This window comes from Lactuca serriola, chromosome 8 (genome assembly GCF_051521515.1).
Source record: "Lactuca serriola cultivar US96UC23 chromosome 8, Lser_US96UC23_V15, whole genome shotgun sequence".
NCBI lineage: Eukaryota > Viridiplantae > Streptophyta > Magnoliopsida > Asterales > Asteraceae > Lactuca > Lactuca serriola.
In genome coordinates, this window is record NC_136415.1 from 69893955 (window position 1) to 69909807 (window position 15853).

General features: G+C 32.2%; 1 protein-coding gene across 4 annotated transcripts; it reads left to right on the forward strand.

Moving 5' to 3' along the window:
• The first annotated feature begins 4876 nt into the window (after positions 1-4876).
• Positions 4877-9487, forward strand: LOC145071113 (toll/interleukin-1 receptor-like protein). Of its 4 annotated transcripts, none has more exons than XR_013690241.1 (3): positions 4877-5529; positions 8525-8982; positions 9167-9487. XR_013690241.1 is itself a non-coding variant. In XM_079018024.1 (2 exons), exons 1-2 carry the CDS (start codon positions 4910-4912, stop codon positions 6103-6105), a joined length of 699 nt encoding a protein of 232 aa, XP_078874150.1. In that variant the 5' UTR covers positions 4877-4909; the 3' UTR covers positions 6106-6711. The 4 variants fall into 4 exon arrangements, 1 of the variants encoding a protein (XP_078874150.1); XR_013690240.1 differs by having other exon boundaries at positions 8525-8746; positions 8820-9487; XM_079018024.1 differs by lacking the exons at positions 8525-8982; positions 9167-9487 and adding an exon at positions 6027-6711.
• The last annotated feature ends 6366 nt before the right edge of the window (positions 9488-15853 follow it).

Sequence of the window (15853 nt, forward strand, 5' to 3'; positions counted from 1 at the left end):
CCATCTTCAAAATAGCTTCATGAAGCAGTTGCAGAGAGAAGAGAAGGAAGAAAGAGATGAAGAGGGAAGGAAAGGAAACTCTCTTGGCTTTTTACTTATGCATGAGATGGATCACAAAGGAAATGATTGATCATGTGAGGGCCACATGACTCTTTAACAGTGGAAACAAATGGGGGTTATACTCAGGGACTCATGTTAATTTTAACTCTTTTTGTAGAGGGTATTTCATCGGTTGCAATGTGTCCATTTTCATGTGGATGGTCGACCCGTGAAAGAAATGTCCGAATGCACTACAATAAATAAAGAAAGTATTTTGTTTTTTTCCACTAACACTACAAGAAATGTTGCCATTAGCGGCGACACAGGGCATTAGTAGCAACATGTAATTGACGCGTTACATGTCGCCACTAATGCCCTACGTCGCCGCTAATGACAACCTAATAGCAATCCGCGTCAAACGAGCCCCATCTGTCCGATTTGTTTTCAATCCAAGGGTCGTAGAGGAACGAAAAAACGCGTTGACTTTTTCCTCCAAGGTCTCGCCGCTAATAGTCTTTTGTCGCCGCTAATACCAAGGTGTCGCCGTTATTGCCCGTCACCGCTAAAGGTCTTGACCGATAACCCCCTATCAGCTTCCTTTTCTATGTCATTTGTTTCTATGTGTTCCTTTTCTCTCTCACTGTGAAAACCGGCGACGCAAGCTACAATCCGGTGACCATTCCCCAACCGCCACAAGACCGCCACACCGCCCCAATCCTCCATTACCGACGACCTAGAGATCGATTACCGGTGACCTACAGCTCCAATTACGAAATTTTGACATTGGAGGTCGAATTCTTCCCTATTTTCTATTATTTTTCTGTTTTTGTGCTAATTTGGGTGATAAATTGATAGTATTCTTCAATTTTATTGAGTGATTATCTTTGTATTTTGAGGTATGGAAGTGTTTATGCACTTTGTGGGATTATATATGTTTTTCAGATTTGTAGGAAGTGTTTATGCATTTTGTATATGTTTTTCTGATTTCTGTTTATACCACGTTGGCTTAAAAATGAAATTTGGCATGAAATTGAAATTAGATATTGAAATTGGATGTATATATACATTTGTTTGATTTTGTATTTAGATGTATATATTTGTATGAAATTGAAATTGGATGTATGCATTTGTTTGAAATTGGATGTATACATTTGTTTGAAATTGTATGCTTAATTGTATGAAATTGGAATGTGCAAGTTGTATTGTATGTCTAAAATGAAATGAAAATTGGAATTGAATGTATTGTATACATGTATGATTATGTGATATTTAGGATTAACAGTTTGGCTTAATTAGGTTATTAATAGCAACTTACTTCTAGTAATGTATTGTATATGGTTTCAAAGTGCTTAATTTTGTTAGTATCTTTATGTTGGTCATTACAACTTTAGCTTAATTAGGTTATTAATAGCAACGTACTTCTAGTAATTTTAATTTAATGATAGAATAAAATTAAATTAATTTTAAAAAATCAATAAAAAATAATAAATTAATTGTAAAATCAAATTAAATTAGTTTTAAAATCAATTTAATATTAATATTAAAATAAAATAAAATTAGTTTAAATAATTAAACTAAAAACAAAAAAAAATTAAATTAATTAGAAAATCAAATTAAGTTACCTTTAGAATCAAATTAAATTTATTATAAAATCAAATTAAACTAATTAAAAAATCAAATTAATATTAATATTAAAATAAAATAAAATTATTTATAAAATCAAATTAAATTAATGTTAAAAAAACTAATAACAAAAAATAACATATTAAATTAATTATAAAATAAAATTAAGTTAATTTTAAAATCAAAGTGCTTAATTTTGTTAGTGACTTAATGTTGGTCATTACAACTTTAGCTTAATTAGGTTATTAATAGCAATGTACTTATATTAATTTTAATTTAATTATAGAATAAAATTAAATTAATTTTTAAAAAAATCAATAAAAAAATAATAAATTAATTGTAAAATCAAATTAAATTAGTTTTAAAATCAAGTTAATATTAATATTAAAATAAAATAAAATTATTTTAAAAAATTAACTTTTATTGTTGTTTGTCTATATTGCATATCTTATAATTTTGCAAGGTAACTAACTTTTATTAATATTGTATTTCTATATTGTACATCTTGTAATTTTATGTTATGGGCCATGGACATGGAGATGATGGAGATGGGGATCCACCACATTAGGAGACTTTGGTCGCATGCAGCATGAACATGATGTATGTTTTATTATGATATATTTATTAGCTATTTTTATTAATTTATTATAAGTGATCATGACTAATATTTTTAATTGTATTTTTTCAACCGAGCTTCCAAAGAATAGAAGGGGCTTGTCAAAGAACATCGAGCTAGGAAAATCGATACGGGCAAATAAGGGAAAGCCCGTGGATTTAGCTTTCTATAGGGAGATCACATATTCCCTTGTCGGGAAGGTTGGTAATTGGTTGACACATGAAATTGGAAGGTATTTGTGGAACAACGTCCCTTTGAACGTATCTGGTTGGGACGATGTTTCCCCCGCATTAAGGAATGCAACAGTTGTGCCTCTAAAGGTAACTTTGATAATATTTTAAGTTTAGTTGTGATTGTTATTTAATTAACTAACTTTTTTGTATTTGTAGAATAAGTTTGATTTGAATAAGGTTAACTTGGATCTGGAGCGTGTATAATTGTTACGGAGCATTGATTCGAGTCTTACAAAAGTTTACAGAGGCTGAAAACGTAAAACCCATTTTTATTTTAAGGAAATCGGGGGGCCTACAGAGATATCCCAATGGCACTAAACAACCCCCCCCCCCCCAAGGGTATGTCATCTGAAAATTGGGCGAAGGCAGTTGAACATTTTCAATCGCCCGAATTTTTAAGGCGTTCGACGTCAAACACAGAAGTCTGTGCAAAACAAGTAGTTGTAAATAAAGGGGGTCGAGCTCGTACAACAATACATGTTTCAAAGAAGTAAGTTATGATATATTTAAATGTTTATTTAAAGTATAATTAATCTAATTTTTAATGTTAAATATGATATCAGTCGAATCGAAGCATTTCGTAAAACTAATTCCAATCGTCAAGGGGTATTTTATAGTCCTATAGTTGAGCAACAATACGTACGTGGTTAATTTGTATTTTCATATAAGCGTTTATATCGTCAAGTGTATTAGTAATCTAAATTTTTATGATGTTTATCATTTTTTGAAAATACAGAATGCTTTACTCCAAGAGATCAATCAACAAACCCAAGCTTCTTCTGCAGCAAGCGGTCTAACACTAAGTGGTATAAGAAAATGTTTTGAAAGAATATTGGGTGTTTGACGCGGACATATCAAAGGCATTGGGTGTAAACTTCCTACCGTTGTGTCTATGTACGACCAGGAACAACCGATGACATAAGAACCACCAGAATCACAGGTAATTTTTACTTTAGGTTGAAAAGTATAATGCTATAATGGTAAAACGAAAAAAAAAACGAAAGTAGGATGTTATAATGTGTTGGTTATGGTTTGATATATTGATATTTTGTAGTTTGGTAATTTTTGGAAAGTAGGATGCTATAATGATATGTTGGTTATAGTTTGATATGTTGATATTTGGTAGTTTGGTAATTTTTGGAAAGTGGAATGCTATAATGATATGTTGGTTATGGTTTGATATGTTGATATTTTGTAGTTTGGTAATTTTTGGAAAGTAGAATGCTATAATGATATGTTGGTTATAGTTTGATATATTGATATTTTGTAGTTTGATAATTTTTGGAAAGTATAATGCTATAATGTTTTGCTGGTTATAGTTAGATATGTTGGTATTTTTTATTTTGGTAATTTTTGGAAAGTATAATACTATTATGATATGTTGGTTATATTTGTAGTTGGAAATATTGCAAACGATACTAAAGGACCCGGCATGTTCTGCGGCATTGAAAGAGTGGTTTCGTTCATTTCCACCACCAAATAATAACGAAGGAAATCATGAGAGTGGTGACGATGAGTAGGAATTTTAGGATTTTATAAAATGTTTTGTTTGGAAGAATACTTTAGGTTGTATGGATTAATATTTTATAAATGTTATATTGTTTTTGGTTGTGTATGGGTTAATATTTCTATAAAATTGTACTAGATTTTATAAATGATATAATGTTTTTTATAATTTCAATATTAAATAAACAAAAAAAACGAAAACAGTTTTTGCGGCGACGTCTTTATCGGCGTATGAACGTTATTAGCGGTGACGGTGTTTTAGCGGCGACGAGGAAGTATTAGTGTCAACATGTCAAAAACGGCGACTAACTGTCCATTAACAACGAAGCATTAGCGGTGACCTTTTTGCAGCGACACGTCGCCGCTAAAGCCCGACTTTCTTGTAGTGTAACTCTCTATAACAAAAACCTATTATTGTTAACCTTCTCCAAAGATTAACCCTTTTCAAAAGCTTATTTATTTTAAAAAATTATTATCTATCTAAATTTTTTATTATGAAACCCCCTCTAGATTAGACATATAATGCCATAAGCACACAAAACTAAAAGAAAACTATGCTGGGTTGTTTCGCAACAACTTGAAATATGATTAAATTAATATGTAGTTTACAGGTTTTTTTTAATGATGAAAATATTACATAAACAAGTCACTGTAGGATAGCTTTATTGAAAATGCCAAACAAATACGTTTAACTTTTCAAAATTGAAAATTTCAAGGAAACTCATATCCTTCTATATAAATTTGGAAATTTCAAGGAAATTCACTTATCTATATAAAATTGGAAATTTCAAAGAAACTCACATCTATCTATATAAAGTAAATTTCATGTGGTCAAACCACATACATACAATATCAAAAATCAACATACATACAATATGAAAACTCAACATTGATGGCATCTTCATCATCTTCTCCTTTGGCTCAGGTCTATTATTCTCAGGTGTGGAAATATCATGTTTTTATTAGTTTTAGAGGAGAAGATACCCTTAAGACTTTTGTGGATCATCTCTACACAGCTCTCGTAGAAAAGGGGATCTACACTTACAAGGACGATGAAACACTTTCTCCGGGTGAATTAATCGGTGCATCTCTTATGAAGGCCATCGAAGAATCACAGATCGCGGTCATTGTATTCTCTAAAAACTATGCAAATTCTTCATGGTGCTTAAATGAACTTGCATGTATTATGAAATGCAGGAAAATGAAAGGCCAAATTGTTATGCCCATATTTTATGATGTGAATCCCTCTGAAGTACGAAAACAAAAACGAAAATATGGAGAAGCATTTGCCAACCAAGAGTTGGAGAACAAGAAGAAAATTAAATCTTGGAGACAAGCATTTCTGGATGACCCTTGGGGATGGCTCTCTGCACCACGAGAACAAATCTGGAAACTCCAAGAAGCCTTGGCCAGGCATGAGCTGGAGAACAAGACCAAGATTGATTCTTGGAGAAGAGCACTTGTGGATGCAAGTAACATTTCTGGATGGGAACCCCAACACATTGCCAATGGGTAATTTTCTTCTTTGTTTGTTCACTTTTATACTTAAGATATATGAGCTCTACTATAAGACATTTATACGTATACCTTCTAAGATTTTAAAGTATAAAGCCAAGTTATTGATGATAAAATACATGGTTTTAGAGAACAACTAGTCATGGACATCAATCCATGTAGTTATACCTGTACTATGCAATAATCCAATAACAATATCTATATTTCAGAAGGGAATCAACAACTATGATTTGAAATTGTTCTATTAGCCATTTTGAAAACACAACTGGTAATACAAAGTGATGATAATAAGTAGGTTGCCATACAAATATTTTATTTATTCTTGATGATATTGATGATCTTAATGAATAAACTAAGGCTTTAACTACAATCACTACTACCAGATATAAACATTTGCTAAGAACTCACAAAGCAACATTGTCTAACGGTAGTAGTTTATGATAAGGTTATTTGTTAAAGTATGTGCTAATGACCCTTATATATTTAATTTGCAGGCATGAGTCAAAGTCCATTAAAAATATTGTTGACACAATTTCACGCAGGTTGCATCCAATAAATTCAAGTGTGGATTAAGTCTAGTTGGAGTACAAGCTCTTAGCATAACAAGTTGTTTGACTCTTTTTCTATCAGGCCTTATGTTTAACAATTTAGCTAGGTTAATCTTAGATAATGTTAGTATTTATAGTATTATTTATCTTTCTTCGTAAATACAAGCTTCCTTTCAATATTGAAGTACTTCTAATCAGGGTTGGTCCGTCGATTTTAGGGCCCTATGCTACAAAATGGGCCCGGAAATATAATATTTTTACTTATAACAAAAATTCATTAATTCTATAATAATTGACTAAATCTAAATATTGAATACAGAACAATATTAATAAGAGTGTGGATTTGAAAAAAGAAATAAATGATTAAAAAAATATGGAGAATTATGAATTGTAATTACTAAGAGAGAGAGAGAGAGATGGTTCTTGTTCCCTTGCGTGTCGAAATACCAAGAACTCAAACAAATTAATGGGCTATAAGGGTGTGTTTGGTATAAAAAAAATAGAATTACAGCAGAGAAGGAAAATTAACTTTCCCGTTTGATAGAATTGAAAATCCACTAGAGAAATATTTTTAATAATTATTTCTCTTGTTTGGTTGCATTAAGAAATCAAATGAAAATTTGTTTTTTACCTTGTTTATTAATTTTCAAACAATACTTTTTACAAAAAATGCATTATGATGTTCATCTTAATTAGTCAAAATATACATCTTTTATATTTTAAAATTTTTCATTTTAATATTAATTGTTACCAAATAATTTATTTTCCAATCAATTAATATTATTTTATATACATCTTGTATTGGAAAACATATTTCTAATATAAACAAATAACTTACAAATAGATTTTAAAGAAATATGAAAATCATACTATTCAAAAACTATGTCCAATATCAATGGTGGAGGGGTTGACGGATGTCTAACCCCTCCAATAATACAAATATTTCTTTGATATATATAGTCTATGCCCACCATTTAAGTTTAAAAATATCATATCTTCTCTTCTAATAAAACAGTGCATTAGTTCTTAGAAAACAACCCCCCCCCCCCCCCCCCCCAAATTGATTTTCCCGCTCGTATAATCTAACTGAATTGCCCTTCCACTCTTTATTCTCAGCAAATACGTTAGTCAAATCACGTCTCCCCTAATCACGCCTCCATCGGCTCCAAATTCTTCTTCTTGATTTTGGAAACTAGATGCCTATTCAAATTTAAAATATACCTTCTATTCCTCCATCAAATTTTCTCCCGAAATCAAAGATAACGTACAATATGAATGCTGCCAAGATTTTAAACCATTTAAAGATTTCAACCTTTCATATGCATCAATGGGACACAACTACGTAAGATTAATTAGACTCTCCCTCTTTCTCAGTTCCACTTTCATTCTGGGTTGGACGTTGGAAACAATTAAAAGTTTCCAACTTCTATGTGGTAAATCAGCTCCCAAGAAATCTCAAGCATTCATCCATTCCTAGAAATCAGCAATCACCGAGATTTTTTTGATGTTGATTACCAAGATCGGAATGAATTTCATGAAAATCCGCTAATTCCATCTCCTTATTCTGTTTGTGCGGGCTTTCTCATAATTACTTTGAACTTTCATTGTCGAAGTATTCATTCTTTATCTTTTTTTTATTCTTCTTGGTTATTGAAATCGATTACTTAAAGTGGGTTTTGTAAGTTTGAAGTTTCTGGAACCCTAATGCCCTGGTATATCTATTCTCGCATACGTTCCTTGTGGATCAAAGAGGTAAAAATCAACAGTCTCTTATTACCTAAATTTCACCACATAAATTTGTATTGCCTTGATAAATTTTTATTTGGAAAATCTATTATACAACATTCTTATTCAATTTACAGTCCACTTTGTGGTAATTTTGCTTAAAGGCAGTCGATTTGGAACATTACCTACTTCACATATTTTCTTTTTAAGTTCCTATAGTTTTTTTTTCCTACTTGATATGTTTGTAAATCACTAATCGTATTTGGAACATTACCCATGATTGTATCATCTCATATATTTTCATCAAATGTTGATAAAAAATGCTTTTCAATTGAAAACTATAATCTTTCATCTTTTTAGTTCATATAAGTTTCATATACCATGTGTTTGATAAAATGCCTAAGAGAACCATGAATTATATTTTAAAGATTCAAACATCTATTTCTTTCTGATTGGAGTATGAACTGTATTTTAAAACTCTTTTGAGATATAACTTGAACCTCTAAACTCATAAAAAATTATCAATTGCATCCATAAAACTATGACTACATTGTAAAAAACAAGGAATTCAATAAAATTCAAACTTTAATACTCAAGGTCTGACATCAAAAAGTGCTACTGCGTTCGATTGTGTGTTTATGTGACTGTGTGGATTCAAAGAATATGTATCCAAATACAAAAATACAATGTTTCTAACAAATTATTGATTCTAACTACAGATTAATAGATTCAAAGTTCAAGAAATGGATCTCTACAAAGATACTTACACCACCAAGGTTAAAATCATCCATATTTGGAGACAACCAGACTTGAAAATCCCTTCGGAGACCTTGTCCTTTCGTGTGCAAGTTTAGTTAAAGGGCGTTACACAAGCTAATGCGGTTCATTGCTCATGGGCAGAGTATTTTGATAGTTAGTTGAAGATAATGAAAGCACACTTTGTAAGTTTTATAAACTTTTAAACTAAATTGATGATTCTTTTATAAAAATTACTTATTTTATATGGATGTTTAGGTACCTCCGTTTCTGGATTTTTAGGTACCTCAATTTAAAATTATATTATTGATTCTTTTATAAAAGTACTTCAATTTTATTGAGATGTAAGTGCTTCTCAAGATTGGTTGAACTAGAACAATGATGTTGTTATGTAACCGAGGAGGTGGAGATCACATGAAGGGTAAGTTAGTCATTTCATTTGGATCAGAGACCAAAACATTTTAAAAAAGAACCAATGTTGCATGACATAATCTTTTGGGGCTACACCAAGAGCATCACTATTTTTGTCAACTTGAATTACATATTATAAAAATCATCTCATTCCTTATATATAACATGATTTCCTTGCATTGGACTATATGTAGATCTTGCTAGAGTTTTCAACTTGAATTACCTGCAACATATGATGGTTCGTTGCTTGCTGTTCTACTGGTATTAACATGTGTTTCTATTATTGTGTGTTGTAGCTATTCTTGGGTATTATCCTTTTCGTTTGCTGTTGTAATTTGTTTTTTGGCTGTTAATAGCAATGTACTCTATGATAGCCTGTTTTGGGTGTTTTAGGAGCTAGGATGTTGGGTTTCTTTTGTCCTTTTCCTCATGTATTCTTGTACACAATGTAATGGCAAAGTCATGTTCAAAATAAAAATCGGTCAATGGCCCGAAAAGAAAAGGACGAATCGATGGTTGGGTGTTTTCAAAAATTTAAAATTGTCAAATAGGAAAAATGTTGCGGTAATCATTATTCATATTCAAACCATAAAATGTGACTATGGTTTTCATAACCAAGCATGTGTAAATAAAATGTCGTTTATGCAATATTTTAGGATTAATATAAATAAAGCCTTTCAAGGTAACATATATTCCATTTAAATTAAGTAATATTAGGATTTCACATAAATAATAATATACTATGATTATAATTATATCAAGTTTTGTAATTAAATCTTTTAGAAAGATAAATAATTTAGCCCAAAATAAGAAAAAAAAGCCATATATCTTTGTTATTTTTGTAGTTTAACCATTTCATTCATGTTTGTTATGAAACCAATTCAAGTTTGACCATTTTTTTTCAATATTGACTATGACTTGCTATAACAAGTTAAATTAGTAATAATACAAATGTTGTCAAATTTAGTAACATAAAAAATTTGAAATGTAATGTATGTATTCATTATAATGATGAGATTTTTTTTGGATTTCTTGGGGAATTGATTTGCTACCAAATAAAATGAGATTTGAGCATTTGACAATTGTCTAGATACAAGAGTTAAGAGTTGGTGTTGGTGTTGGAATTGATTTGAGATTTAAGTGAGATATTTAAAAGTTTAACAAAAAACTTGATTTTAGAATGAATTAAAGAGTTACCCATTATATCATTCAGTATATAAAAAACTTCTGTTAGTAGCAAATTTTGTGTAGTGTTGTAGAATTGTAGATTTAGCACAAAAACCTTTGTTAAATTGAGTTTAAATATTGGTATTGTTATTTTTAAATCTTGTTATATATTTTTTTTTCTTTAGTTGAATATTTCTACATATCTACAAGTGGAAAAAAATTATGAGGACTTCAGTAGTTAAGAAGTTATTTTTTTCATACTTATTAAATACATACAAATGAAAACATTAATCATATATATATATATATATATATATATATATATATATATATATATATATATATATATATATATATATATATATTTTCACAATTCATGATTTTTTTGAAAGTTATAAAATCTAGTTTTACAACAAAATTATGCTTTTATTTTTGAAATATTTATATTTTTATTTTATTATCAACCTTCATTTCCACAGCTAAACATGTTGTAATAGCTTAGGCATTTTGACGATCATTTTAACTACACCTATAAAGCATCAATACTTTCTTGCCTCAAATAGTTGTGTGTAAAATAGCATTTATTTCTGTTTTCCACAATAAGAGCTGATTTGAAAGTTAATAAGATCATGTGACTTTTGTTTAAATGTGACGGTAATATATAAGAAATATAAAGTTATAAACTTTTAATTAGAAGTGCAAATGGTATTTTATTCGTATAGATTGAATTTCCCAATATTATTAGTTTTAATATTATTTGTTAAGTGCTAACTAAAAATAAATTAATTTATTGTTTTGTTATATTAAAATTTTCTATTGGTTTTTATCTACTTAGTTACATAATAATATTTTTATGTCTTTATGAAATTGTAGAAATCAAAAAATATATATTAGGTTCAATTACTTATTTTATATAATAATGAATTGCTCCAAATGGTTCCATAAATATCATTTGTTTTAGTTCTATTTAAAATTTATATACGTGGGTTCACGGGTTTTAATCTAATATAGTATAAAGTGTATGTTGATTAGCCTCTTTAATTTTTTTTTTTTGTATTTGTCAATTGTTAAACTAGAACCACCTAGGTTAAAAACCCAAGTAATATCTCACGTTAATTTAATTGTCATAATCGAATATACTATGTTTGGAATTCAATATTAATTATTAAACCTAACCACACAGACAAACCTAACCACATAGCCACATATACCGTACCCTTTTTTCAATTAAAAGATGAGTTCAACTTATGAAGATCAATTTTTTGCTCTTTGCTACTCACTTTTCAATTTCTTGCTTTTGCTACTACTACGCTAATTAATAAGGTAACTTTTAATTTTTATTACATTTAATTTTTCTAGTAATTTGTAATTGACAATATAATCAATTCGTAAGTAGCTACGCTAATTAATCACCTAACTTTATATAACTTTATATATGTTCTAATTTTCTAAAATCAACCATATGTATCTAAATTCTAACTAATTATTTTAGTAATGGTAGGTTAATGGGTTAATTAACTTTATATATATTCTAATTTTCTAAATTGAACCATATATCTAAGTTCTAACGAATTATTTTAATACTTGTAGGTTAATGAGTGAATATAGATGGATTCTTATAAGTAGTTGAACACTTTTAAAGTTTTAGGTTAATGGAGACAATTTTTTAATTTTTTGTGATTTTTTTGCTTTTAAAAATTTAGACCATTATTTTATTCTGGTATAACATTATTGTTTGATATATTATTGCGATGTCAGCCACCCTTATTTTTTTAATCTTGGCTCCGCCCCTGACCAATATAAGATATGCAAAAAGTAAAATTCAGTATTCCTAATGTTAGGTGCATTTCATGCACCCATTTTGTAGCTTTATTCCATAAAAGTGCATTGCATTTATGTTTAAACTCATGCATTTTGCATGTTTTTGGGATTTTTCTTGAGGCAATTTCATTCACACATTTTTGTGATATTTCATGGACTTTTGGAGGTAGGATATTGTTGGAGGAGGTAAATAAGAGTTGCGGACAAAATTTTTGGACTTGCGGAGCACCGAGAAGCAAGTTATCAAAGAAATGAAGATTTTGGCTTTATAGAGATTTACACGGACGTGTAAATGGAAGCTTTACGTTTACACGCCCGTGTAAACGTAGATTTCTGCGCAGTGTATTTTTGCGTTTACGCGGGCGCGTAAACGACAATGTTAATTTATGCGGGTCGTGTAAACGTAAAAGCGGGTTTTAAAACAGTTTTTCACCATTTTTTAAAGGGGGACTGATTTTTTTTTTAAAGGGGAGTCGATTTTGGTAGCAGAGAAGGTGATTTTCTGGAGGATTTTGGAGTTGATTAACACCTGGGAACATTTGATTTCATTTTGTAAGAACTTTAATTTCATTTTCTAGATTTGTAATCTCGTTCTAGTCATGAGTGGCTAGGACCCAAGATTTTCCAACTTTATGTCTTGACTTCTAGTTGTGATTTCAATCATATGACTTGATGTTTGCTTTCAATTTTCTATCTAGTGAATTTGATTTTGTTTCAATCGAATGTTTGATTCTAATTGTGATTCTTATTGGTCATTTGAATTAGGGTTAGATCATTCAAGTTTTCTAATTGCAAAATCCGTAATTGTTTTGTAAATTGGACTAGGTAACAAGCACTAAACTGATTTCTATTGAATGAATTTAATGTAAATCTTATTCACACATTCTTATGCTCCGTGAACTTATGAGGTGTATTGAGTGTTGTCGGGAACATTCACATAAAGTTTAATGCAATCTTTCAACCTAATTCTAAGAGCTTGTTTAGATTAGATTGGTAAGGTTAGGATTAATCAAAGAGCTTATTTTGGTTAATCAATGTGGTGAATGGGAGGTGCTAGAGCTTGTTAGCATTTCCAAGTACCAATTTAGATAGAATTAAACAAATATCATTTCATCCTTGGAATCACATTGCTAATTTGTCTTGCATGGAGTTGGAGTCCTTACAAATCTTGAATCTACTTCATTTAATCAATCATTTACGTATTGCTTTATTCTATTGTTTAAATCATTGCTTATAAATTCCCCCCATTCTGTGACCATTTTTGTACCTTATGCAAAAAGGTATAAGCACTTGTCTCGTGTCTCTGTGGATCGACCCTACTTACCTTGTATTACATTTATAGTGCAAAGTAACAGTGTTTTGGAGTCATTTTGTACCCCCTCTATTTGTTGGGTTTGACACGCCTAACAAATTGGTGCCGCTGTCGGGGACACGGTGTTACCAATTGTTTATGCTAAGATCTTTCCGTACAGGTACACCATTGCCAATTGACTCGAAGATAGAGAATACTATAAAGAAGTTAAGGAAGCAAGCCAAGCTTCGTAAGAAGCAACCGGGCTCCGGGACTTCTTCATCTTCTAACCCTCCAGAATAAAGGAGTAGTTGGCTCCAGAATCAAACGGTGTTACCAACTAGCAACTTCGACTAATAAAGCATTATCTAGTCTATCAACAGGCAAAGCTAGTTTTCTACCAAACTCATGCGAAATAAAGGAGTAGTTGGCTCCAGAATCAAACAAAATTTGAGCAGGCAATTCGTTTACGAGAAAGGTACCTGAAGCGATATCAGCTTCATCTTTCGCAGCCTCAAGTGTCATCTGGAAGGCTCTTGCTTTCGGCTTTGGGGAAATGTTGGGTTTTACTGCCTCTTTCTTTTTCGGACAGTCTTTCAAAATGTGCCCCTCCTCGTTACAACCAAAGCACATCCTCTTGTTGGACGGGCACTCGTTGGCATAATGCCCCGTTTTTTCACAATTGCAGCAAGTCACCTCCTCGCTACATTTCCCAAAGTGCTTTTTCTTGCACTTCTCGCACCATTTCTGAAACAACCCAAAAAATACGACCCGAAAATTTCATTTTTAATATAACCAAAAGTCATAAAACTGAGTATCATATGATAAAACCATACGCTACGTATCTTAAACCATACTAAAATACTGTGAGAAAACTGTATCACAACTGTATCAAAACAAATCTAAGAAAACTGTATCAACTCCTAGGACAAAAACTGAAGTTGTGGTGTGTGCGATGCCATCATCCCGAGCTCTTCCCTTTACTTGCGGAAGTACCTGAAACCAAAAACTGAAACCGTAAGCACGAAGCTTAGTGAGCTCCCCCCAAACTACCACATACCACGCAATAACAAATAAAGCACATACTGGGCCTTGCCCACTGCATCGGACCGAAGTCCGGAACTAGCTGCATCGGACCGAAGTCCGGAACAGACTGCATCGGACCGAAGTCCGGAACTAACTGCATCGGACCGAAGTCCGGAACTGTCTAAACATAGCATAACATAAACACGTATTTGCTAACATAACACATATACTGCATCGGACCGAAGTCCGGAACACATAACACAAAACATGCTTGAATCACAAAGACATCAAGCACTCTAACTACTGCATTGGACTGAAGTCCGGAACTACTGCTAACTAAACGGGTCGGCATTGTGGCCGTAGACCCGTTCTTACTGGAAAGGAAACTCACCTCGTGAACTGGCTGCTGTGTGTATGGCTCTGGAAGCTATCTGCTGCTGCTCCGGTATCTCCCCGGCTACAATTCCATAAACACACTCAATCAAATACTAATCATTGCATTGGGGTAAAATGACTCTTTTACCCCTGGACAAAGTCAACTCTCCTAGTCAAAGTCAACCTACAGTTGACCTGACTCGCCGAGTTGGGCCGCCAACTCGCCGAGTCTCTATTCTCACTTCTCAACCCTACTCGTGGCTACTCGTCGAGTATGGAATCAACTCGACGAGTTCCCTTTTGATTCTAAAACTCAGGCAATCTGCATCCGACTCGCCGAGTCGTATGAACAACTCGACGAGTTGTTCTTCGAGCTAAGAAGATTGCCTTGGACTCGCCGAGTTGTATGAACAACTCGTCGAGTCCCTCCATTACTGAGTCTGGCCTCCAACTCACTGAGTCCACTCTACTACTCACTGGTCCCCACTCAGCATCACTCAAAAAGGGAAAAATCGGGGACTCGCGACTCGACTCGCCGAGTCGTTCTTCCGACTCGCCGAGTTGCTTGCATGCAGCTACTCTAAACTCGATTCTGCTTGAATCCAGCGTATAAAACTTATAGATCTGGGCTCCCTTAGCTCGATTAGCACGTAAAGATTCTATCTTTACGTGCCCATAAGCATCCATGAAGATTATAAGGCTCAAAAAGCATAATAAAGGCTAGATCTAGGGTTCTCATGCAAAGCATCTTCAAAAAGGCAATAGATCCGGGCTTTACAACTCCTAAATGAACAGATCTAGGGATATCTCGACCTATTAAGGCACCCATACAACTATAAGGGTTGGAAAATACATCAAACTAGCCCTAGAAGTGTTCTAATGGAGGTTTAAAGCATAAAACAGAAGGAATCCAAGAAATACCTCAATGAACTCTGATTTTGACCTTGGATCTTTGCTCTACACCTCTTCCCTTTGGTCCTTTCTTCTTTCTCTTCTTCAAACCTTCAAGGATTCACACAAAACACTTTAATCAATCAATGAATGGTTAAGGGTTTTCTCACAGGCTCTCTGAGGGTGAAGGAGGCGAGTTTGGGGCATATAACATTGCTTAAATAGTGAGCAAACCCGGGGATTTAGGGTTTCTTCCTAGCAGGCAGACTCGCCGAGTCCCGAATATGGACTCGCCGAGTCGCCGACTAAC

Bases quoted from the DNA above. Each gene is read 5' to 3' on its own strand.
- LOC145071113 (XM_079018024.1), top strand. From the start codon at position 4,910: ATGGCATCTTCATCATCTTCTCCTTTGGCTCAGGTCTATTATTCTCAG. The intron at 5,530-6,026 runs GTAATTTTCTTC...TTTAATTTGCAG, and splicing joins CCCCAACACATTGCCAATGG to GCATGAGTCAAAGTCCATTA.